The sequence below is a fragment of the Chroicocephalus ridibundus genome, chromosome 14, assembly GCF_963924245.1.
Source record: "Chroicocephalus ridibundus chromosome 14, bChrRid1.1, whole genome shotgun sequence".
Classification (NCBI taxonomy): Eukaryota; Metazoa; Chordata; class Aves; order Charadriiformes; family Laridae; genus Chroicocephalus; species Chroicocephalus ridibundus.
Window position 1 is genome coordinate 5,391,493 of NC_086297.1, and position 25,211 is coordinate 5,416,703.

The 25,211-nt window shown below is 43.4% G+C and overlaps 1 protein-coding gene across 2 annotated transcripts in view; it reads right to left on the minus strand.

The window, feature by feature from the left end:
- The window catches only part of RAB11FIP4 (RAB11 family interacting protein 4), a 125,057-nt gene that overhangs the window by 80,128 nt on the left and 19,718 nt on the right, over positions 1-25,211 (minus strand). For both annotated transcript variants that reach the window (XM_063351847.1, XM_063351846.1), the window contains exon 2: positions 1,455-1,542. In XM_063351847.1, coding sequence (XP_063207917.1) covers positions 1,455-1,542 — 88 coding nt within the window. The remainder of the gene's footprint in view (positions 1-1,454; positions 1,543-25,211) is intronic.

Below are 25,211 nucleotides of genomic sequence, written 5' to 3' on the forward strand. Positions count from 1 at the left end.
CATATCTTTTTAGGACTAGACCTTAGGATATGAATACGTGAATCAGTTCCCACAAGGTGAGCAAGGATGAAAACTCCCAAGGCATCATCGCTCTCTGGTAACTGTCAATATGCAGACGCTGTCCCTCACAGTAAAGGAAATGTAGCTGCCCACTCCTTCACTGAGGGTACTGCCCACTGTGAACAAGGGCACAGTTATTACAGACAAGATGGTCTTCTGGGTCAGTCTATCCCTTCCTGATCATACTTTGTGCATTTGTGCACATCTTTAGAAGATGAATTATAGAGGACTGTCAGATTATTTACAGATCTTGTGTCTTATTTAACCCAAAAACCAGTTTGCTACAGCATTTCCTGGACAAGGAAAACCTTGAGTATAGACTTTAGTGTCTACACGCTGATGTATTAACTTTCCTTCTGGGTTTTCTGTTGTCTTCTCTTCAAACACATCAGTGTCACCTTGGAAGGTGTCTCCATGAACATGGACTGAGAGCAGCTTCTCACTGTAATTTTACATAATTATACACTGTCCTCAGCTGCTGTAAACTTTAATTAAAATTGCTGTGGTGTTACGTTCTTGTATCATTATGGCTTCGTAATAATCTCCTTGTAGCAGAATCTCCAGAGGCTTCTTCTGGAATCACACTACGATCGCCGTGACATTCACCCTGTCCCTGAAGTAAAGCCTCTGGGCTGTGACAGCACTCTGGCACTTTACTAAGGACATACTATGTGTCTGGAAAAGAACAGGATGGATTATTTTGCTATGGCAAGCTAGAAAAATAATCAGCAGCAAAACAACTGAAGTCTCTCTTCACTGTTTGCTTTGTTGCCCTTTGGCTAAGCTATAAAGCATACCACCACCTATGTCTTCTGTCAAGGACTCTGTTTCCTTGCAAAGGAGATGATTTACCTGGTCTCTGTCTCCAGGGCTTGCATGGCCAACCTGTAATTAACCCTTTTCATTCCAATATGTGTCCCCAAGTAGTTTGAAAACATGAATTAATTGCACCTTGCAGATACCTCAAGAAGAGTATAATAGTCTTAAATTTCCTAGTAGAGAAACTAAAGCCCAACGGCTCTTTAACTTCCTTAGGTAAATCAACAGCAGAACCAGATAAGAACCTGGAAGTATCAGACTTTGGCACTGCTTGCTAACCACAAAGGTACTCTTTCTTCTGCTACATTTGTCTTCAAACCACTTCACATTTGTTCTGAAAAATTAACAGTAAACCAATACACAAGCACCTGTGGATGTAGGAACTCTAGCATCGCTCACCATTGATACGTGAGATTCCCGTACAGGAAAAATATACTGGCTCTGTTCCCAGAGTTGCCCTACTGTCACTACAAATAACCACAGTCAAAAGGGAGGATGTCTTTGATCATTACATTTTCTGCAACCAGAGAAGCATTAGTGGAACTGAAGATTATTTTTAAGAAATATGCACATACCTTTGATAGCGAAAACTCCATGACAGAAGTCCTTAAAATTGATTCTTCCCAGATCATTTGGGTCCAAGTACTTTGCCAGTTTTTCCACCTAAAAGAAAAGATCATAAAATATGTGCTGAGCTAGGTGTATCATCTGTCACTCAGTTGGTCTGTATCTTCTCCAGAAGACCTCAAGTGGAAGAATACCTGTAATATTCACTTGAATCAGCCAACAAATCATTCTGCAAGGATAAATCATGTCTTAGAGTTGGATTATCTGGTGCTGAGTAAGGCAGGTGCTCTGACCAAAACTTAGAATCATAGAATAGAATCATAGAATGTGTTGGGTTGGAAGGGACCCTTAAAGGGCATCTAGTCCGACTCCCCTGCAGTCAGCAGGGACATCTTCAACTAGATCAGATTGCTCAGAGCCCCATCAAGCCTGGCCTTGAATGTCTCCAGGCATGGGGCCTCCACCACCTCTCTGGGCAACCTGTTCCAGTGTTTCACTACCCTCATTGTAAGGAACTTCTTCCTAATGTCTAATCTAAACCCACCCTGCTCTAGTTTAAAGCCACCACCCCTCATCCTATCGCTACATGGCCTTGCTAACGGTCCCTCCCCAGCTTTCTTATAGGCCCCCTTCAGGTACTGGAAGGCTGCTATAAGGTTTCCCTGGAGCCTTCTCTTCTCCAGGCTGAGAAGCTTCCGCAGCTAGGACACATTAGGGGGTGAACCTGTGACCTAGCCTCTCATCTTAGCGCAGGGTGCTAACAGAATCTGCTTCCCTAGGAGCCCTTGCTGTGTTCGCAACTCATAGGAAAGTAAAACCTTAGTGATCTCCATACCTCTTGTCAAAAGTTACTGGGGAAAGGACAGACAAAGATGCACACAACCTATAGTAGCCTCATTCCCTGAAGAATCCAGATTATAGGAGAGAAAACTCATCGGGCACTTAGGATCAAACAAAACTTCCTTACCACAGCAGAGAATACAAATTTTGTATAGGAAAACAGAAGTATGTTAACAACACAAAAAGATTCATGTGATAAGAGAGAGAATGGTTCTGTTCAGTACACTATGCAAAGAAGAAATGTACTTCTTGCTTATAATCTCAGCTTCACAGTTTAGCCTTTCTGATCACTACACCAAATTTAAACACAGCCACCAAATTGGCATTTGCCCCAAAGAAGTTCTGGCAGATTTTTCAGGAGGGTTTTTGGGAAGAGGGAGAAAAGCAGTCTAGACTGGAGAGACTGTTGTGTGAAAAATAAGGAGAGAGGCAGAACACTGCAGGGAGGTGGGCACAGCGCTGGGAGACCACAGCTGGATGTTCTCCTCTCTGTGATAAATATGCTGCATGACATTCTATAAGTCCCCCCATGTCCCTGTGCCTTTTGTACCTAGCAGGTACCCTCACTGAGGCAGAGGCAGCCTCTTGCTGCTCGTAAGCAAGCTCACAGTCAGCTGCAGCACCACTCTGACCTTGATCTGGGCCCTCCAGACACCCTGGAGAATAAACAAGATGAGTGTAGGAGGGAAGGACAGCAGGCACGTAGGATGCTGCACAATCCTGGTGACTACAATGTGAGCTCAGATATGTCAGTCTGAGCAGCAACAAAAGCCCAGCTGGAAAGAAATGCAGCAAATGAATCCAGATGACCCAGTTTCTCAATTTTCTGGTCTTGTCTTTGTCTTTTTTTTTTTTTTTTCCACATGCTAGCAAAACCCTAGCAGTTTCTTAAAGCCCTGCAGATAATGCACTAATATGTGTGCATGACACTTCTTCCTTTAGATTCTCTCAGTACATATAACTTCCCTCTGTGCCAATAAATGCCATGATCAGCCAAAGACCTCATTTAGAACAAGCAAATCTGGATGAGAAAATGACAAGATTTTTACTCATATGCAAAATTCTATGTTGAATGAGAAAGGAACAATTTGATCCTTACATTGAATCCCTTCCTCTCTCCGTTTCTGAGGCAAAAATAAATAAATAAATAAATCAGTTCATGTAGGCAGAACAAATAGGAGCTGTACAATGAGTTCAGAGCCCATGACAAGTTAGAAATCTTCTTAAAACTTTCTTATTGCAGAAGTCTTCAACAACTCAAGTCCTGCCAGCCAGGCAAGCAGAGCCCAGCTGTCAGCTATAGTGTGACTCATGATCAAATTCCTACATCTAGTATCGCAAGCGATTACTGTAGCCCCACTAATTTATAGCAGAAGACATGTTCCCGTTTCCAAAACATAGCAAGAAACTGTAGCATGCATTTAATGTATACAAGACTAGCTGCAAATCCTTACTGAAACCAATTAAGTAGAGACGCACTTGATATGGGAAAGCTGGGTCAGTGTGATCCCTGCTCACCTTCACGAACAACACAGATGTTATAGAAAGATGAAGCGGTGTCAGAAATTCCTTTCTTCAAACTGTTCTTGGGTGCATTCAAAGCAATATAATCAAACAGGCTACTGAGGCTGGGAGCAGCAAGATTTTACAGCTGAAAATCTTCCTGACCGCTGTAGTAGCTTAAATATGTGGCAGATGTGTCAGCTGGTGTAACTCAGCCTGGCTCCAGAGGCTTTGATGAAGACCTTGGTGTGGCCACTAGCCGAGCATCTGTCCCCCCTCATGGATACAGCAACAAAATCTAATCACATACCAGTCTTCTAGGTTACAAGATCAGCCCATAACTCTCTTTGACAAATGGCAAGCTCCCATCATTGTAACGTAAGTAAATACTTTTTCAGATGCTTGCAGGGTTGCTTTAGAGAATCCTATTTCCTGTAACTCTCTTGCTAAGGGGCAACAAATTATGTTTTAGGTTTTATTGTGCAGATTCCTGCAGCCAGCTGGGAAGCCTCTACACTATTTAATACTATGCTATAACACAGTAGTGTCACCGGGTGTTCCCAGTCAATCTGGCACATAAGGTTTACTTCTCAAAGTTGATCCAATGATTTTAGTCTACCCGTTGCTCAGTCATATAAAATCACATTTTTTAATCAAATTAAATAAGATCTTATATCCCTGGATGTGTGTATTACGGAGGAACACAGAATACGTTCATATTTAGGTCTAAGCAATGACTTAACAGTAAATGAAATTATCACCTGAGTGAAGTGCTTCAGTGTCCAGTTTCCCCTAAATCTAATTTTGCAGGGTTTCAATTAGATTTTATAATGCAGATGACTGACATCAGTGCAGAAGGCAATGAAGAACTTGGAGAACAGCCTGATGAAATTTATGCCGCTAGTGCTCACATCTTAAGCCAGCGCTGATCAACACAGCTCCCAGCACAGGTCAGGGACTACAAGGATTTTGATCAACTGGGACTACATTTAGGTGGATACTCGCATAGCGTTTGTGCATTAATACACACACACATATTGTACATAAATCCCTGCATATTTGCACAGAGTTTCAAGCCTGTAGTGCACAACCATGCATTTTTACCACTAGTTTTCTGGGATAAGGCAAGAAGCTCTTCCTAGTTAATGCCAGACTGAAGGCAGTACTTAAAATTAAGCTCAATTTGAAGCTGTGGCCAAATAAACTATGCCATCACAGCTACCCCTAAATCTTCTCTGCTGTCTGTACTGCATCAACCATCCTTCTGCTTCGCTTTGTAGAAAAATAATGTCCTATTCTCCTCCTTCTCAGAAAGGGTTGGCTCCCAGCAATTAATCAGAAGTTGTAACGCTTATTTTTTGCCTCAGGAAACGTTAAGGGCTTGTCAGCCTAACCGCTGGGCTGTGTGACATCGAAGTATTTTTTGGAGTTAACAGCCCCCTGGGCTTACAGCTAGGGTAGTCTGCTAGTAAACAAGGAAGCAGCAGCCTGTCACCCTCGATAACGGAATGGGCAGTGCAGCCCATTTTTGCATACGTGGAATACACAGGCTTTGCCAGCCCTGGGCACAGTCAGAATCCTGAGCCCCCTGCACCTCTAGGCAGTGCTGGGCTCTGCCTCCTCTGCTGGTCCCATTGCAAGGGACACAGGACTGCAAAACCAACTGCTGCCATAATTCAGTGCTGAAATGACCAAGTGACTGTTGTGATACCTACAGACAGCACAGGGAACATCCATATGCTCCAGAGCTTAACATCGTAAACCATCGCGATGAGCTAGAGACAGTGTTTTGGGCTAGGGACAGACACCCTTCTCTGCATTGCTGCACAAAGCAGTTCCCCACCATGTGGGGAAACAAGGTCTGGGTTGCAAACTAGGTCTTCATTGTTGGGAGAGGACAAGGACAGAAAAAATTAGCTGCAGGCTCAATAATCTAGCTGTTTCTTTTGGCAGCTGCAAAGGTCTCTCTAATGAACCCTTCAGTAGACATCCAATAGTCTCAGAGAGAAGACATAAATAATTTTTGCTTTGGGAAACAACTGGAGAAAACCAAACCCTCTGTCTCTGTTGTTTAACTTGCCTGGATGAATGGGTGATTATCCTTTCAATGCAAACATATTTCTCCATTGTAATAACAGGTCACTTCAGCCAAAGCATTTCCCTCCTCTCTGTTGGGTTTCACAGCTATACCGTCTGCGCTGCAGAGATGTTTGCCCCCCCGATGCTTTCTGACACATAAGAGTAGGCTAGGAACACTTTAAAGAGTCTCTACAATGAAAATAAAGGAACAAGGATCAGTGTGAAGAAACAATTTTGAAATCAAAACTGACCAAGGCAGAGATTAATATTAATAAGCAGGAATTAGCAGTACAAAGCAGCGGACAATAAAGTGAGGCAGAATATTCTCCCACCAGAAAGCCTCTGGTTCAAAATATAAGTTCTGGATGCAACACAGAAGTGAAGGGCTGAGACTTTGTGGCACACACTTTGTAGGTAAGCAGGCTGGCTTAGGTCAGGACCCAGGAAGGGCTGGATTCTCAGCTCCAAGGCTATGAGTAAACTATTTGCAACCCAGCTCTATACAGAGACTGAAACACAGCGATCAGAGTCTCAGAAGAGAGACCCTGCCATACTAAAGCCTACGCAGAAAAGAAGAGAGAGCAGTCACCAAATCAAAAGGCACTTAGAGACCTGGGCTGCTGCACAACCGTCTGCTGGATGCCAGAACTGGCAACACGCCTTAGTCCAGACGCAGAAGAGCAGAGGTGAAATCCTGGTGTCAGTGAAGCCAAGGCAGAAACCCACAGTCAGCCCAGGGGCTGCTCAAAAATTTACCTGCAAGGGTTTTAAATCCAGTACTCACTGGCTATTTTTGTGCCCACAGATAGTGTCAGCGTGCTGTCCTTTGCTCATTTCCTTCAACAGGGGTTTCAGATGATTCCCCTGCCACACAACCCTGAAGTCTAAAGTTTTCAGAAGACCTGGTGTTTGTACTGAATTAAGTGTCCTAAAAATTACAAGGGAATGAGGGCATTTTTCTTTGAACTCCGTCTAGACATTTTGTTTTAACTCTTACAGGAGAAGTGAAGCAGGCAGAGGCAGTGAGCTTGATGAAGTATTATAACTTTTTTGATTTTGCTGGCGTTTGGGTCTGAGGAAAAGATTTGAGTTTTGGCAAAGTCACCCAATTCAGCAACTAGGAAATGCGTTTCCTCAGTTTCTTCAGCCCAAAGTTTCTCACTATTTTAGCTAGAGGCACCCCTAAAAGCAGGGACAGCTTTGAATTTACTGCAGAAGAGAACTTTCCATCTCCCAGCTCTGCTCCAGTGAAGGTATGAAAGGTCCCCACCTATCTCCTACATCCACACGAGAGCATCAGATATGGGGACAGACCCAGCCTTCTCTGCAGAAAGGGCATCCAGAGTGCCTTGTAAAGAGTCCTCTGTAGCCATACTGCTGGGACAAAATTGACATCTAAATTGAAGCACCCGCCATCCTGCCAAGGATGCAAAACCTGTGACTAACTCAGACACAACTCAAAACAGAGCAAGGAGCCAGTCACAGGCACATACCAAGGTGTGCGGGGGAATGGAGTCACTGCAATCTGCTGCTCTAACTAGAGGCATGGGGAACGTTTGTTAGCCTTGGCTCAGGTTAATTCCCTTCCCAGCATCGCTGAGCGTGCCTGCTGTCCCAGGACTCACAGTACCTTGGAGTATGACCACACGCATTCAGGCATCTGAATGACTGTTAAGAGAAGAAGGGAAAGGATTTTTGTAGCAGATGGAGTGAAGGAAGAGGAGAGGGCAGGTCACTGACAGACTTCAGAAGAGATTTATTGAACCTGATCTTCTCTTGCAAGTGAGTTCAATACAGAGACACCTCCCAGCCAAGGAACTCTCTCAGGACTCCTGGCCAGCCCTCATACTGATGCTGCCAAAACAGCTAGCGTTTTTTTCCAGAAAAGATTTTCTGACTGGAACTGAATCCTGCTTCCATTTCCAGGCAAGAAGAAACTCAGACCTCAACTGACCTCACTTAATTTTCTTCAAAAACTGACCAGCACAGAAGAGATTTTGTTAACACAGAGAAAAGTTGTTAGATTTAGATGTAATTGAGTTCTGAAGGACCCCACACTGGCTCCATCCACTGAAATCTTACAGCAGGATCCAAGCCACAGCCAGAAGATGCCATTCGAAATAAACAACTCGTCTCAGCAGTTTGCCTTCATACTGCAGGAGCCTGTGAGCACGTCTCACACTGAAGTGCAAGCAGGGAACACCTGGGAGCTGTGAGAATGGCAAGACAAGCACTTGCAGGAAAGGTCAGGCTGTGCTGCAGCAGCGACATTTGGTCAGGATCTTCTGAAACAGGAACATATGCGAGAAACCTCAAAAAACAGCAAAAGGAGATTAAATATGTAAATGCTGCAGGGTGGAATTAGAGAGGTTCCCACGTGATCTATACAGGGAGTATCAGAACTGCGTTCACCCTGATTTTAACAGACTGCTCTTTTTCACGTATGGGGAAGGGGCGTAAGTTTACACCTTCACAGTCTGAAACGCAGAGGCAGGACTTGTGCCAGCTGAGCCAGGGAATGTGGCCACCACGTGTGCTGAGACCCACCCCGGCTCTTTAGCCAGCCCCCAGATTCAGGTCTTTTTAGCATCCCTGTGCAGATGACACAGATGACAGGCTGATAAATAACAACAATGCAGACAGTCTCACGCTGCTCTGGATAGCTTCATAAGTGAAGCCCATGCAGACAGAATAAGTTTTAAGTGCTGCCAGGCAAGGTCACAAAACAGAAAAGAATACAAAAGAGAAGGAAAAGGAGTAACGCATCTACAGAGAGGAGGACTGTCTTTTGATGAACTGGGATTTATAGATGTGGGGGAAAGCAACGAGGCTTCTCTGTGATATTCTGGCAATTCTGGAAGGGGATCAAAATAAGGGAAATTATTCTATGTTGCATTGGAGAAACCAATATTAACACAGTTATGGTACCCACTTTCATAAGAGATGCTGAAAACCCAGACTGGTTGCAGAGAACTGACTTAACATTCAAGTACTGTGGAAATGCCTTATGCAACAAAACTTAAGAGCTTTCTCAGTTTAATTTGGCAAAACAGAGACCAAGTGGCAATTTGTTACTAGGTATAAAGACTTCTGCAAGCAGGAAACTGCAGGTTTTAAAGGGCTCTCTAGCAGAAGAAAGATATAAAGAACCATTAGCAGCAAATTAAAACTGAACAAACTCAGAATAAAAACAAGACACCATTTTTTATCAGCATGGTTGTTTACCCATGAGAACTATAAAACAGAACTGGTCTGGAACTATGAAAAAGAATCGGACTCCCTCATCTGAAGCCTTTTGAGAAGACAATGAGATATACCCGGAAGATTTACCTTGCCTAGAGTAAGTGGGTTAAAAGCTGTGCTGCCACCATTTCAGGACATCACACTAGACGACCTGATGCTCTCCCTGAACCTGACCTTAAAGCACACGAAGCACTATGTTCCTAGTCACACCTGTAAGGTGTAGAAGGTCAGCATTTTGAAATCACGAGTCAAACAAACAGCCTGCCCTCTCCATTCCGTTCTGGCAGACTGTGTATCATAAGTAACTCATACCACTGCAAACAGCATCATGAATTTCCATCAGCTGCTGTCTGATCCCAAAACATGCAGGAACATACATCGTTGCTGGAAACAATTACTTTGATTTTGCTTTGAATTTGGATTTCAAGCATCAGTCATTGTCCCTCGGTACTTTATTAGTGGGCATCAAGCCTGAAAGTTGGCTTGTCTGTAAGTTTTCTATAAACGGAAATGATTGTTTCAGTTTCTGCTTTAATCGGGGACACCTGATCTACCAGCTGGAAGGCAGATTTTGGGACTGTATCCTAAATGACATGTGCAAATTTGTCAAATAGTCTTGGCCTTCACATGGAGCAAATTCCTAAGTCTGTCGAATCCATAACCTACTAACAGCTCCAATGCAAAAAAATCTGATCAAATTCAAGGGAGTCCACTCACTGGCTTTCCTGGGTCAACGCATGGAATTGAATCTTCTTTCAAATATGATCTGGGTCCATGAGGCTTTGGTCCAATGGAAGAAAAATATCCACCAGATATTACCCAGATGGAGAAAACATTCATGATGTGGCATTTTGCTGAGTGTGCCAAATGTATCAGTGAATTATAAAGCCACAGAATGAAAGAGGCGGTTTCAGAGGCATTGCAGGTGGTTGAGCACATTCAAAGGAAAAAGGGAAGCTTCTAAGGTCATATGTTATGGGCCCTGCGTAAGCATTACCTCTACTCAGGTGGGCGACAGATGGGGAATGCAGTTGAACTACCGAAACAGGAATGGCAGAGCACTGCAGATCTACAGCACGCACGCGGGTCAGCAGCTATCCTTCCAAAATGCAAGGAAAGCAAGCGCTCTACATCTGCTGAGCTGCACCTGCCCGCTCCTGGTGGAGAAGCTGTGGAGCAATATTCAGAAGTGACAAACAGGAGAGAAGGGCAGTTAACAATGCAGACAGCAATGAAAATGCACCAAGATGGTCCATGCTGCAGGCTGTTCATTTTTTTTTACCCTGTCTCACTTGCTCACTACAGTCTGCCTTCTAATTTCTCAACACTATGGACGGGTGTCTTAATGCATCTGCTTGACTCTACATGGAACACCAGACGTGCTAATGATTTGGCCCAATACAACACACAGGTATTTCTAAACTCTACTGTGTTGCAATTAAACTTGCCCCACTGGGCAGACCCTTATCATCATCTTGTTTTCTTATTCTGTCAAATAGCATTTTATTATCTTCTGACAGTAAAAGACTGAGCCATACAGTACTGCACAGAGAGAACACATTAGGGATGGATTTGTTTAAAACATTCTAATATGCAAATAAACTATTAAGAGAACATAATACTTGACGAACCTCAGTGAATGTGTGTATGTAACAGAAATCCAGGCAGCGAAGGAAAACTGATGCTATGACTTCTGTTCTCTATTGAGAAATCACTTGCAGTCTTTAATACCCATGATGACACAAACCTAATTTGGGACAACAACAAATATAATTCTTGCCATACCACATACCCGGATTTAGTAGTTAACATCCTTACAGTTGGGATTTCTAACCGTAGCTGAGACACAGAAGTTATTACACCTAAGGAATCCCTTCTCTTATACCATATAGTTCACTGGCTAACACCTCTACTTACAAACAAAACATTTTATGATCACAGAGAATCACCAATAAACCTTGGAACAGGGTGCATGTGAATAGCTCTAAATCTGACCACACCCTAGAGAGGATCATTACCTGGAATTAAGAAGTTTTCAGAACTTCCTTGGAGTACACATCCCAAATAGACTGTTCACAGATACAGAAACTACTTTCTCCCATCCTGTCTGGAATCCAGAGATGACCAAAATCCTGGTGAGTTTTTCCTCTGCAATCTACACCTTTGGATGCATTGATTGCTTATACAGACAATACCACTAGAAAAGTATTTCTTATTTATTTTGTTCCTCCTAATGTAATGTAGCAGCTGACAATGAGCAAGCACCACAATCATATAGACCAACATCTCTCTACAGACTCCCCCACCACCCGCCATCCCCTATGTAAGAACTTCTCATTTAAAGTTACTTAAAAAGAGCTGATTTGAACAGGATTCCATTTTCCTCCTTCCCTCTGATGTTGTGTTGCAAAACAAGACATTTGGCTGGGCCCACCAATCTTACAACAGTCTATGGGGAATCCCACACAGTCTGGAATACCATGGGAACAGAGAGCAAGGCTAAAAATAGGCCAGAGCCATCTGTTCACTCTACAGTGATTTTTTTTTTTTGTGTTGCTCTGGAAACAACGGGTTAACATGTTGAACTGTTTTCCTAAAATCACTGATTCACTCACTAAAATAAGCAGGGCTGCATTAACACCTTCTCCTCTACTTCTACCAGAACTGAAACCAAGGCTTCCTGGAAAACAAGGCTGTTAGCAAAACCTGTGACAAGCTGAAATGAAGCACAGCCCATTATCATCTCGTTCATTAGCATAAGTCAAATATAGCATAAAATAGTTAGATCTCAAGGGATGCACTAGGCAATTGGTCATGTGGGTGCAGCATGCTTTGCCTTTAAAGAGCAAGGAGGAAAATGTTTGGTTAACATTAGGCTGTTCTACAAGTGATGCAGCATGGATTCATTTTCAGAGAAAATATTCTTCCTCTTTGCAGCTTGTGGTGTGTGTGATCATCCTCGTCAGTACATAAAGGGAACTTACACAGAATAATGGTTTTCATGGCTTCCAGTTGTGAGACATCAGCCAAATGGGATCTACTCCAGGAATAATTATCATTTTTAGAAGTAAAACTGGGGAGAGAGGTGGGGCACACAGTGCCAGCTCATCAGCCAACACTTTCTCAGTACCTTCCTTGCTGACACATGCAGTCACATTTTAATTGAGGTATTATCATATGCAAAGAACAAACAAAATACCAAAGATCAGCAGGAAGAAGCTGGAGAGGTTGGGGAGAACAGAGCAAGTCTGAACTATGAGTGGTAGGTAGGTCACAGCACGCAGCTCAGACATCCCCTACACCGCTGAAAACACAGTGCCCAAAGCCAAACAGAAGCTGCAGAGAAAATACACCAAACCAGAGCCTAAAGCTAGTGCCACTGCTACAAGTGTGCTCCAGGCTTGTGCCAAAATCCAGGCAGCGACTCTAGACAGCACAGTTTATGCAAAATCAGAAAAAGACGCTTTTCTGTGAGCCATATGATGGCACTCCATTTGTTCATCTCTTGAGTCACAGGTCAAAAACATAGCTAAAAGTGCAATGGCAGACTCCTGAGATATGGTATCACACAGTTCTATCAGCAACTTCCTTACAGGTTTTGCCTTTAAAGAGCAAGGAGGAAAATCCTTACAGGATTTCTAGCCTCAAAGACACAAAGCAAGTATTACACTTACAGTCACTTCTCCTGACTGTGTGCTTTCATTGTTAATTTCTCTCCTTGATGCATAAAACTAACCAAATAACATGCAACCAGAATACAGCACTGTGTTTCACACACAACATCTGCTTTCAAAAACAATTTAGATGTTGGTCTGAGAGACAGCCAGAGACTTGCCCAGGGCAGCACAATTTGGGCATTCTCAGCTCTCTCAGCCTGGTCTCCTGAAATCGGTTTTGAACCCAGTTGTTAAAAAGGAACGTGGCTGGCTTTTGGCACGCTAGAAATGTACAGAGGAAATGCAGGTCTTGAGATCTGATCTCAGATGCAAACGCCTGAGAAGCAGTCCTGAAATTAAATTGAATGAAAGAAATTTCACGGCAAATTAATGCTTTGACACAAATCCTGGGAGAAAGGAGTATTGGATGATTCCAGCACAGGGAGACATACGTTAGTTAAGATGACAAACATCAGGCAGAAAGGTATGATTACAGGAACAATCTTCCATTTAGTTGAAGAGAAAGATGCTTAACCTTTCTGAAAAGTGTGGCTGGGAGATAAAGTCCTTCCCCAAAGAAACAGAGGAGGAAGTGTGTGTAAGTACTACTCGCTGTGGTGGGATAATTACCGAGTCTGAAATGAGGCTGACAGGTTCGAACAGCAGCTGACTCCGCTGACGTCAAGACAAGGGAAGCACACATAAGCAGGCCGTGACAGCAGTGGCAGAGCACAAGTCAGGACTGCAAATGCTGAGAGAGGACGGCAATGAACCCCACCAAAAGCAAAGCTACCAGGGGCTGAGGGAAGGAGGGAGTCCTTGCGGCATCAGCTCGCACAGGCAGAGATTCCTGACCACAGCACTCATACAGCCAGCAAAGTAAATCTTTTCTAATTCCCCCGTGCCTTGTTGCAACTGCCAGCTCCAGGCAATATAATAGCCCAGAAGCCACCTCATACCTCCCGAGGTTCCCATGTCATGAGCAATTCCCCCATACAGAAATACAACATTCAAACTGCAAAGGAGGAAATTTTCACTGTATAAAACCACACGTAGAAACCTACATTGCTCTTTGATCTACACTGGGAAAGGCATTACAAGGAATGTTAGTTAGCCAGCATTTTTGTGTAGAAAGGGATATATGAAATACAAAGCCTGTGTGCATAGAAAATGCATGCTCTTTCCAGCCTTAGAAGCTGTACAAAGGTGCTTCATGTTACAGTTTTTCCTGTACTCTGCACCCTTATTAGCCATTACAATCTGGTCAATATTAGTACTTCTTAATGGTTAGAAGGCTGAATGGAAGCAAGATCCAAAGCCTAACACAAAGAGAAAGGAAATAAAGGTGCACAGCTACAATAGAATTGTACTTTTGTGTTTTAGAAGTGTGCTCAATTCAACTGTTATCAATTAGAATTGGTATTGTAAGAATCTCAGTGAGGGACTGGACCCAGTAATCTCAGTTCACTGTACATACTATTGAAAAGATAGTATCTGACACAAAGGTAATTTTCTCTGCTGGCCTGTGATTTTACCTTCTCTTCTTATCCAGAAACAGATGGACTGTAAAGAGTGCTGGGCCCAGCGACTAAGCAGGAATGGCAGATTTTGAAACAGATTTGGGTAATGGAAAAGCTTTACTCTCCTGATCAGAAAGATGAGCTGGACTGTGGCAGCACTGCGTATGGAATCAGGGTATTTGTGTGCACATGTGTCCCTGTCAATGAGCTGTGCGCCTCGGTCTGTGTGCACCAGGTGTGCTGTACCTGGCATCACCCCACAGAGGACACCAGCTGGCTACAGCACCTTGCTTTTTAGCTGAACAGAGACACCACCCCATCTACCTTTCCTCTTGTACACAAGGGACCGAGCCCCACAACAGAACCAATAACAAACAGAAACAATATAGCACTTCAGGAACCAGAGATTCAGCTGGTACTCACTAGCCCTGTGCTCACACTACCCTTTGGTCTACACCAGGAAAGGTAAGAGTTGACTTCCATCAGCAGAAAAATCACGTCTCACTGGCTCAGGTAAGCAGGTTCCCAGTCCAGCTGTCAATCAAGATAATAGTAATTAGAGAGGCATTTCTGTCCCCCTGTATGTGAGACTGTGACCGTTCATGCCTATATGCACAGCACAGAAGTCCACAGGTCAGTTCCTGCTGTGTGAAATTGTTTCCTCCTCCTTTTTCAGAAGTTACTGTTTTGGTCTTGCTCATTTCTACTGCTGCCTTTTTCAACCAGCTTTTAGTAGGAATGTAGTTTGCACTTTCTGTCGATGTTTATATTTATCATCTCTCAGTGGTATATGTTGATTTATTTTTATATCTGTTGATGCTTTGTGTATCAGTATGTGAATTCATTTCTCCCCACATTAAAATCAAACCAAAACCCAGTCATTTTGATTTTTCCAGCTAATATACCTTCCCTGTAGGTATTATGACAACACATCACCACAGAGTCACAGACAGTGAAAACGAATCGCTTGGGAAGCAAAACCAACTAATCCTTTCCCTGTAAAAACCCAATAGGCACTGTTTACAGTGAATTGGGAGAGCTTCTCCTGAGATGGACCGCCAGAAATAAGGCAAGAATTGGTCACTGAAGCTCAAATTATTATCTCTGGTGTAGAACATCCCCTTACCCACTGCCAATCAGACTGTGCACTTCTGCTTGGAGCTTCTATACAAGAGAAGAGTGGCCTGGTTTATCCTTTTCACCATACCTCACCCCGATTCCACGTATAACACATACAGTAAAACATTATTCCTAAACTAGCTGACTCACTTTAAAAATCAGAGTAGGCACTTACACCCCTTCTTGGCCTTTCAGTTCACAGGCTCTTCTTTGCTTCAGACTAACTATTTAAACACTCTTGACAATGTATTGATCCCCTGTGAAATCCCTAAGTAGGCAAAAACTGATTACTGTGTATTTGCCAGACTTTTCGCAGTACAATTTCTCTCAAATACTCAAAGCTTCTGCTGCTACCTTCTCTCAACCTGCCAAAACTGTTCTTGTATCTATTTTCCTCCAACATACAGACGCCTTGTAAGAGTTACAATCAAGAGGGGTGAGAATGCAGAAATTCCAATAGATTTTTACTGCAAAGCCCTCACCCAACTGCATTTCACTGCAGTGTTAGATCAGAGAAGCCAGTCCACTGCTAATAGCCAGACATGTACCAGCTACAAGAAACCACAGGTTATGCCTCCTGCATTTCCAGGGGCACAGTTTCTGATGTGCATTATCTGCAAGTGCTCGGAAGACACTTGTTACAGTAACAAGGATGTAATTACCCTTCAGTGATAAGGCTCAGCGAAGCCCTGTAGTAAAGGTAGGTGTATGAAACATGAGGTGGGATGCTGAGAGCCTGAAAGAAAAAAAGGAGCCTTCTGAGAACACCTTTCACTGGACTAGATCAATAAAGGAATCGTCACTGGGCAGTGCGTAGTAGGTTTCCTCACCATGAAGTAGACAGTTTCATGGTTTGTAACCATCTCGAGATAAACAGCTGGACATTTTTACACCTGCGTAGCAACTGCAGCGTCTATGCATATGCCTGGCGTATGAGGGCTTCCCACAGAAAGGGCTGATGGACTGATTTTGGACTGGGTGTCTGTTTTCTACGTATTTTCTTAAAATCTCTTTATGAAGACTCTGACTCCAGGAGATGGGGAACCTCAGAGCTGCAGCTTGGTCAATATATAAGGGAAAACGCCAAAGGAAAAATAAGCTGGTGTCTCAGTAACAGCAGGGGGGCACTTCTACCCCCACTGCAGTACCCCACCTTGCAAACCCACCTGCTGAATAGCCAGCAGCTGCCATATCTCTTAATCGTACTGGTCTGGACAGGATCCATGTATTTTTTGTAAAAGTAGAAATAATAACCTCACAGGCCATATTACAGAGATGGGCATCCTGCCAACACTGACTCTTGGAGGGACCAGAGACAAACACAATGTCCCGGACAAACTGCACCATGTCTCGCACCAGCTGGACAATCCTCTACAGTTCCCTGCGTAACTCCGGTGGACAGGAGCTGCACAGCCTGCCAAACATGGGAAATGTGGAAGTGGTCCTGGAGATGCTTCGTGGTGTCCTGGGAGCCGTTTGGATGACAGGTGATCTAGAACAGGGAAATTGTGCCATTCAAGTACATATATCTAAGTTGAGTCACAATGAAATGTTGCACCAGATGACAGGTCAACCTTGCTGTTCTTTCTAGATGTGAATTCACATTTCTCACAAATAAAGATTGATGAATTGTTATTAAATGACCAAGTTCTGCCCAGGTGAGGAAGCAGTGAGGAGGGTATAGAGGTAGTGAGGCAGCCATAGAGCCATCACATAATTAAAAGCTCACATAACACCAGGCAGCATTAACAAGTGGAGGGAAGCAGATATGAGGGGGAAACAGCTCCCTTAGCACCATGCTGAACCTGACCTTGAACAAAGCCAGAAGCAATGGACTTGGCGCAGGAACCACTTGTACTATATTATACAATGAAAGTCATGCTGGAAGAACTTAACAGCCATAAAAATCTATAAATCACCAAAACCACAGGGAGGTATTTAACTCTGAAAAGTGCTTTTGCAATAAATTTTTAAACCTTGGCAAACAACACTTAGCCTCTTATTTGAGAGATGCTGGAAGGCATCACTATGATGTGGGGCTTAAATCAAATTTGTCTCATACCAGGACTTTAACCTTCTCCAGATGGATATCACTTTCCAGTGGCCACCATCATTCAGATATGGTCCAGCAGTCAGGAGTCGCTATACTACAGAACATACTCCACCTTCATTGGTCCAGAACAAATCTTTTTACAGGTTTGTCAAAGCCTCATTAGGCAGGACCAGTACAAAAGTGAAGCATTGAGAATTACAAATAGGCACCTGTTTTGAACCTTCATACTTGCTGGTCTCAGCAGCTGTGTGTTTTTGTCCAGTGCACTCTTGGTTTTGGACTGTCTGTCATCCTAGAGTCCAGAAATACTGGTACAAACTGTTGTTCCAAACTTGCATACAAAGGGTATCTTTCCACACATCTCATGAAGATAGAGTTCATCACCTCCATTGCTTTTCAGACCTAGAAGGGATGAGGAGCCACAGAACCGGACACATTACTTCTTGCCTAGAGTTTACAAAATGATTTTGCTCTTTCCTGTAATAGGAATCCCTCTTTACAGGGACCACCAGGAAAGCACTGCAAATGCCTCTCAAAACACAGCCACCAAACCAGAGCCTGCCCAACATATGCCTCTGTGCAGGTATCTTTGGTGTCCTGCTGAACCCTCCCTGCATACAGGGAGGCTCCATGTCTCTTTCAGACAGCATCAACTCAGCTCTTTCATGTACTTTGCATCCAGCAACGAGATCAGGGGAAGCAGCAAGGCTCTGCAAAAAGAAATATTTTGTCAGTGAAAAAAAAAAAAAAAGGGCACCATCTATCTGGCAGCAGTCAGAGAGCCACGAGATGGCAAAGGAGACAATTCCCCTGCTCCAGCGTGTTTTGCATCTTAATGATAAACTCTTGTGGCTAAATTGCTTCTGGATCCCATCATGTGTCTCACTGCTCCCTGTTTATTTACACTGCTGCACCGGGGAGAATTATGGAAAGGTGCAATAACTGAGTTACTGCCACACTTGCAGATAATGATGGCAAGGCCTTTTAAAGGCTGCTGCCCTAGCACATGCTTTGTCTGGGATAAAAATACAAAATACAAATAATCATAATTAAACAAAAGAAGAATCTTAGAGCACAGTACACACTGAATGATGCACCAATCAATGCAACCAGCCAGCCATGAATCTTCATGCCAAAGAAACAGAAGGTAACATTCATACAAAGCGAAGAAATATTAGAAGGTAATGTTTGTGTCCTTGTTACTATCCATTTTACGGAATGTGGATGAAAAAAGGACTCAGGAAGATGAATGGCAAGTGCTGAGCTCAAGGGAAGCTGCAGACTTCTACTCTGAAAGCCTTCCACCAAAAGACCTCATCCTAAAGCTGCACAAAACCAAAGGCTCATTGTAGGCCTCCCTGCTGGGGAGGATGCCACAGGTTGGGAACTAAGCAAGTGCTGCCCACCTCACCAGTGCCTTCAGTGTCAGCACCAGAAGATGCCAGTCCAACCTCCTATGGGTTAAGAGATCCCCACCAAGCTTTGAATGCCCTCCTGGGGGGCACTACAGCAGACAGGCGGTATTCCAGGGACAATCATGAGTCCTGGGACACAGTGAGAGGCAAACAGCCAGGACAGACCCACAGGAACACCAGTGCAACCCTGTGCAGGCCAGCTGTGGCACAGGGACAAAGCTCAAGGAAGTGAACAGGAACCTTTCCATTGACCCGAATACCTTCTGGTCAGTGTGCAGGATCAGCAGCGAGGATAAGCCAATTAATAGCAAGCCCATTTCACCCTTGGTGAAGCTTCTCACAAGCAGCAGCACTCAGCAGGAGAAGTGAGACTTAACAAGGGATTTGACAGAGATCTGCAGCTTTATGGAACTCTGCCAGAAGTTTTGCTATGGATCAGGAAGAAGCTGCAAACTGCAGACTCACTTTTTCAGTGTCAGACTGCTGAAAAAAACTGTTTGTCTGTTCATGATTTTCTGTTTTTTCTCTTGGCAGTGGAAAAAACTTTCCCTATGACATGGGATACTCCATTTCTAGGACATTTCCTCCCTGCATTAGCTCTCTAAGTTTTACGTTCTTGTATGCTTGACCTTTCAGAGTCAGCTCTAGCCTTTCACATCTGGTTTTCAAGCATTTTCCTGTGCCTGTATTCCAGGATCAGCTGATTCAAACAGGAAAGGTTACACTTGCTCCAAAAGACACTTGCTATGTCAGCTATTAATATCTTACTGGACATATAATACAGATATAAATTTAGTGCTTATACAGCATGCTGAATTAAAGCCTTGCAGACCAAAGCCTTAAGAGCATTTGTGAAATCAGGTGCAGGCAACAGCTTTTCTCATCCTGGCCATTCAAACCTAACATAGCACCTCTAAGATGTGGTCTGACGGTTCATTTCATGCTTGGATACACTACATATTGACAGCAAAGGGAATCTGTGGCAACCACAGCTAGATCCAAGTTGCAGGTCAGTGCCTCAGACAGACTAGACAATCTGTCACTCCTTGAATAAATTATCTGCTCAGAGAAGAACATAATACGATCCTATTCTCAAAAAACCTCTCTCTTCCTGTTGTCCTTTCATGGTAGTTTAAGCTGCAAACACTGACTGCTCATCTGTGGAAGTTTGCAAACATAGCTGAGGCATTTACTGCCCCAGGGTCTTCCTTCTTTATCATTCAAAACCACAGCAACACCAGCAACTTCTTTCAGAAGAGACAAGAAGCATCACCCAAGTCCATAATGCCAGGAAGCTGCCCCTGGCAGGAAGGTGAGGCTCTGAGGCTTTAAGACCAAATGAATTGGAAATAAAAGTAGGAAGGGGAGAGGGATTTCTCTTCCTAAAAGACACAGCAACACGAAGTGCAGTCAGACCTCATCTGCACTCCCACTGTCTGTCTGCGTCAAGCCAGCATACATACAGCAGGGAGCTCCAATCTTCTTGAATCTGTGACACCGGAAAAATATCTCCAGAGAATAAGAGTTTTCTATACAATTCCTGATGTGTTTTTCTCTCATCCCTGATGAACTTAACCACAAACCTCTGTCATTTAAAGAAACAGACACACACTCCAGATGCTGCTGTTGTCTCTCTCAAAGCAAAACTCTCAAAAGCGCAAATAAAACATCCAATGGCAAGGATGGAAAAAAATCTGCTCCTTGTCTAAAAGGCTATGGTTTAGCCTGGGTAAGAGCTGCTGGCCCTGCTCCAGAGTGAGCATAACTGGTATAAAGGGAATTCTGCCTGAATAAAGAGCTACAGACTGAACTCCTAGGGAAAGCCAACTCAGACTGTTTGAGTACATTAAAGGAGGTCAAATGTTAAGTAAATACTCAATTAAGGAAGGAGGGCAAGTAATTAGTAAGGCTAATTCTGTGCTGAAATGGTCTGGATGGTGCACACATACACACCCATCCCAGCACCTCCTTTCATACAAAATAAGTCTCGGTTCTTGAAAGAGTAGTTCAGCTTCCAGCAGACCTGGGTTACATTACTAGCTCTGCCACAGACTGTTTTCATCATAGATAGGTCATTAGTTTCGTTGCACGTCCACTCCCCAAACCCCCAGGACAGTGAAAATAAGTACATACTGACTGAGAAGTTTAGATACTACAGCAAAGAATCCAAATCTGTGTGCATAAATTAAAGTATTTGCAGTAATTACAGCACTCTAAGAACTTCTAAGAGGTCAAGCAAATGCTTCTCTGTCCCTAGATCTATTCTTAAAATAGGTCCTGTGTGAAGGACCTATTCTTGTTACTGAAAAATAAATGTAGTATTGGACAATACTACAGTGGGTAGCTGGCATATATCATGGACATATGAAAAGAAGCAAATGCCTTATGCAGTGTTATATAAACCCCATTAGAAACAGCAAGCCTGGCTGGTTTGAACCCATTTGGCCTCTACTCTCATCTACTGCAACGCAGCTCTCAACTGACATGCAGAGGTGGAGAGATTCTAAAAATAAGCAGTACAGGGAAAGAGAGATAGGGATGAGGAAGAAATTGTTTCGTTAGCCAGGCCGAAAGATCGGGCAGCAGTTCACAATGCCCAAGGAACGCTTGGTTCCAGTCCTGCTCTATTAGCAACCCTGCACTCCCTAATGTCTCAGTGGCAGACCATCTATGGAAACTTAACATGGCCTAAATACATATATAAGACAAGCAACAAAGGATTTTTTCAGTCTGAGGACAGGCCAGAAATTGTCACAAACCAGCCAAAAGAAAGCTCTGACCTAAGACAAAATCTAGCTGTCAGTGAACTGATGGAGGACATCACCCTGACGCCAAGCCAAATATACGAAGCTGCTAATTCAGTAGCAAGAACCCAGTCCTCACCCTGTTTAGCTAGAGGTCTCTTATATGAGCTGTAAAATCGGATTTAAAAAAAATATATATCACACTCACATGTTGCCCTCTGCTTCCCCAGAGCAAATCACTCTGGGGAAGCCAAAGCAAAATCATATTCTTGTGTGCAAGCTTTCCTCCTCTGCTGGTCTGTTATCCCAGGGCTCAGATTTGAGTCACAGGGTCCTGTCACAAGTTTAGACCATGCTGGGAGAAATATTGTTCTTCCCCCTTTCCCACTCACATTCTCATTTAACTACAGCATATTCCAATTCTTTCACAACTGTTGCTGCATAAGTGAAAAAGGCTTCCTGTAAAGCACTAGGGAAAGTAATGAAAGCAATGTAATTGGTCTATGTAGTAGATGAATGGTCCCAGCGCACATAGCACATTTTATACTAAGTCACAGAGCTAAGTTTATACAGTACCTGGGAACAATCTGCAAGCAGATGTAACACTCAGATTTCATCTAACACTTTCAACTACCTTGTATTTTATCACTGACATTGACTTCAGGCTACTGCTGAGAGACAGGCAAATATGGCAAGAGCAGGAGATTAGGCACAAGTTACCACTAAAGCTAACACAGATGTACCGCATCCCAAATCCTGCCCTTGCAAACTGTGTCCTGATGGAGCAAAAAAACAGAGAGAAGTCTGGCTAGATGTCCAGATCTCCTCCAGCCATCCACTAGACTAAGATCTGAAACACACAGCAATGCTCCCAACAGTGTATGCAGTTATATCAGATGCAAGATTTAACAGTTGGCTAGTTAGGATAAGAGCCAGCAACAACAACAAATTTTACTTCCTTCCCTATAATCAAAGGTTTTCTCAGACTCCTTGTGTTATTTTTCCCCTAGTGAAAGCATTCAGAGCTATGCTGGAGTAATAGAGAAGAGACAGCCTGTAGCTCATATAATTATCAGTTGTCATCTCATCTGAAAGACAATCCAGAAAGGCTCCTGCTGCGTGAAATGTACAATTAACTTGACTTCTCTAACAAGGGCACTGCATAAGTGAAACGGTTTGGAGGCTCTTCTTTCCCCCAACACACACATGACAAAGCTGTGCTCTCAGTTCAAACTTGGCTGAGTTTGAACAGCTCTTACTGTTTTTACCTTAGTCACAGCCCTTCACTATTACTGTCATTGATTTGTACGGAAAATCAGTTGTTATCCTATAGCCCTAGACTAGTGCTGCAGCTCTAAGTGTCCTGCTGTGTGGATGGCATTTACACATACTTCGACACAGCCAGACTGTGCAGGGTAAACTGCACTATGCTTCTACAGATCTACAGTTTGTGGATGGTCCACTCAGATTCACAGGACTCTGCAGTACTCCATTCACAAGAAAACATGTTCAAACACACGCAGAAGCTTCAAATCATGCAGTCAGAAATGGTTGCATTACACAATTTGGTTTAATTTCATCTCACCGTGGCATACAATAAACATAATTTGGCTTGTATGGTATCACAAACACTATCTCTGCTCTTGCAGCTGATCAGAGCTGTGCTGTCATTTCACAGGCTCCTGAAAAGTCTCTGTGAACTCTGATCCCACTGAGCGCTCAGCAGTGGCTCTCCAGATATCACGCTGCGTGGCAGATTAACGCCCCATACTTATCCAAAATATTAGGCCAACATCCACAGGCAGCATCTGGACTGTCCAGTGCAAGCTATGTGCCCTGTATACGGCCTCAGCACTGATGTGGATTTTGCCCTTTACAGCTTTTGGAAATGAAGAGAGGAAAGCAGAGGCACAAGATATTGCAAACTCATGGCCTGCTCAAAGCAAGTAATGAACGGTAAAGTCTAAGAACCTGAGGAGAATGAAATATTCAGAGGGTCAGATGGCAGCAATAAAACATCACGCTTTGTATTACTATTGAACAGAACAATTTATCAGATACTCACAGTAAATTGTAATACTTGTTCCACTTCCCCAACCCAGAAATAAACTTGTGTTACATACCAATTGCTGAGCAGGTAAGTATCTACAGCCAGTGCAGCACAGTGACAGAGCTACCACACATCAACTACTCCTGGTCTTCAAAAGGACAAAATTTACACACTAGACAATGTCAAGATAAAGCGCTGATTAAATAGAAGTCACAGCAAATTCTGCTTAGCATTTTTCACTTCACTTCATAAAGAGAATGGAACAAACTCAGGACCTGCCAAAAGAAGAAAGGAAATATGCCAAAGAAATCACCACCTAGCACGTAGCATACAGCCAGCAAGTCCAAATTCTGACAGATGAAAAAAAGGCAGCAGCAAATCCTGTGCAAATAACTTGCCAGTAAAGATTTGGAATGAGGAAAAAGACCTTAAGGATGGGCCACTGAAGTTGAGCACAAACAGGGATTAGTGACACTAAAATCATAGAACTAATATAAAATATTTACTCTCAGAAGTGGAAAAAAAATGACATAGACCTTTAAAAGTGCTGTATATTTCTAAAGCACTGGACTGCTGACACAGTCTGAATACTGGGCAAGCAAGGGCAGACCCTACCTGTCTGTCACTGTTCCTTAACCAGATGTCACTGCTCACGCTTATCCACCAGAAGAGCTGATCACACCAGTGCTCCCACTCTCCACTGCAGCCCAGAGAAGCATATTCTGATTTTTAAGTCTAGAAGTCTGTGGACTGCCAGAGAGCTGCAATGTGCACAGAAAAGCTGTTCCAGGTGTGATGTTAGTATGGCAGTTCATCAGCCTTCCACTCCTGGCACTGGAATCCAAACTCCATGTTTAGTGTCTAGAGTTCACAAAGGATGAGAGAAAGCACTCTGGGCATACCTGGGAAGATGTTCCCTGGAGCTGCTCTCCTTTGGCTCTGCTACTTTCATGCATAGCCAGAAAAGCAAGAGTGTGAATGAAGTGAAGCTCTGGACCCACAGTTAGGAAGGAGGTAGACCAGGTGTGACAAAAAAACACTGATTACAAAAGGTTTCCAAAGGATGGCTGACACACAGTGCTTTTTCCTGCGCAGGGCTGTGAGGCTGAAGCCAGCTGATTAAGGACTTCTGCACAGCATAGCAGCTCTCAGCTGGGCTGGCATCCACCCTTTTGACTGTCTCCTGTGCACAAAAAGGGGGAAATTCATGGTCAGGCAGAGAGCTTGGGTGGTTTTTCCACAACAGCAGTTCATACCTGCATCTTTAAGAAGACAGACAGAGACCTGTAAATATTTAAAACCACATTTATTAATCACCTCCTTGTTTCTTCTGTATAAATGTTACATAACTGCTTTGGGAACAGGGCTCCAAGTTTTAAGCATAAACTAGTACAGCTCCTTTTACTCTAATAGAACTATTACAGGCCCTATTCCAATATCAGAGTGGCATCAATCAGAATTTCATTAAAATTCAAGATAGTTACACCAATGATAGAGTAATGAAGAACAGAGTTAGACCCTTGAAGTGTCCTTCAATCTAAGG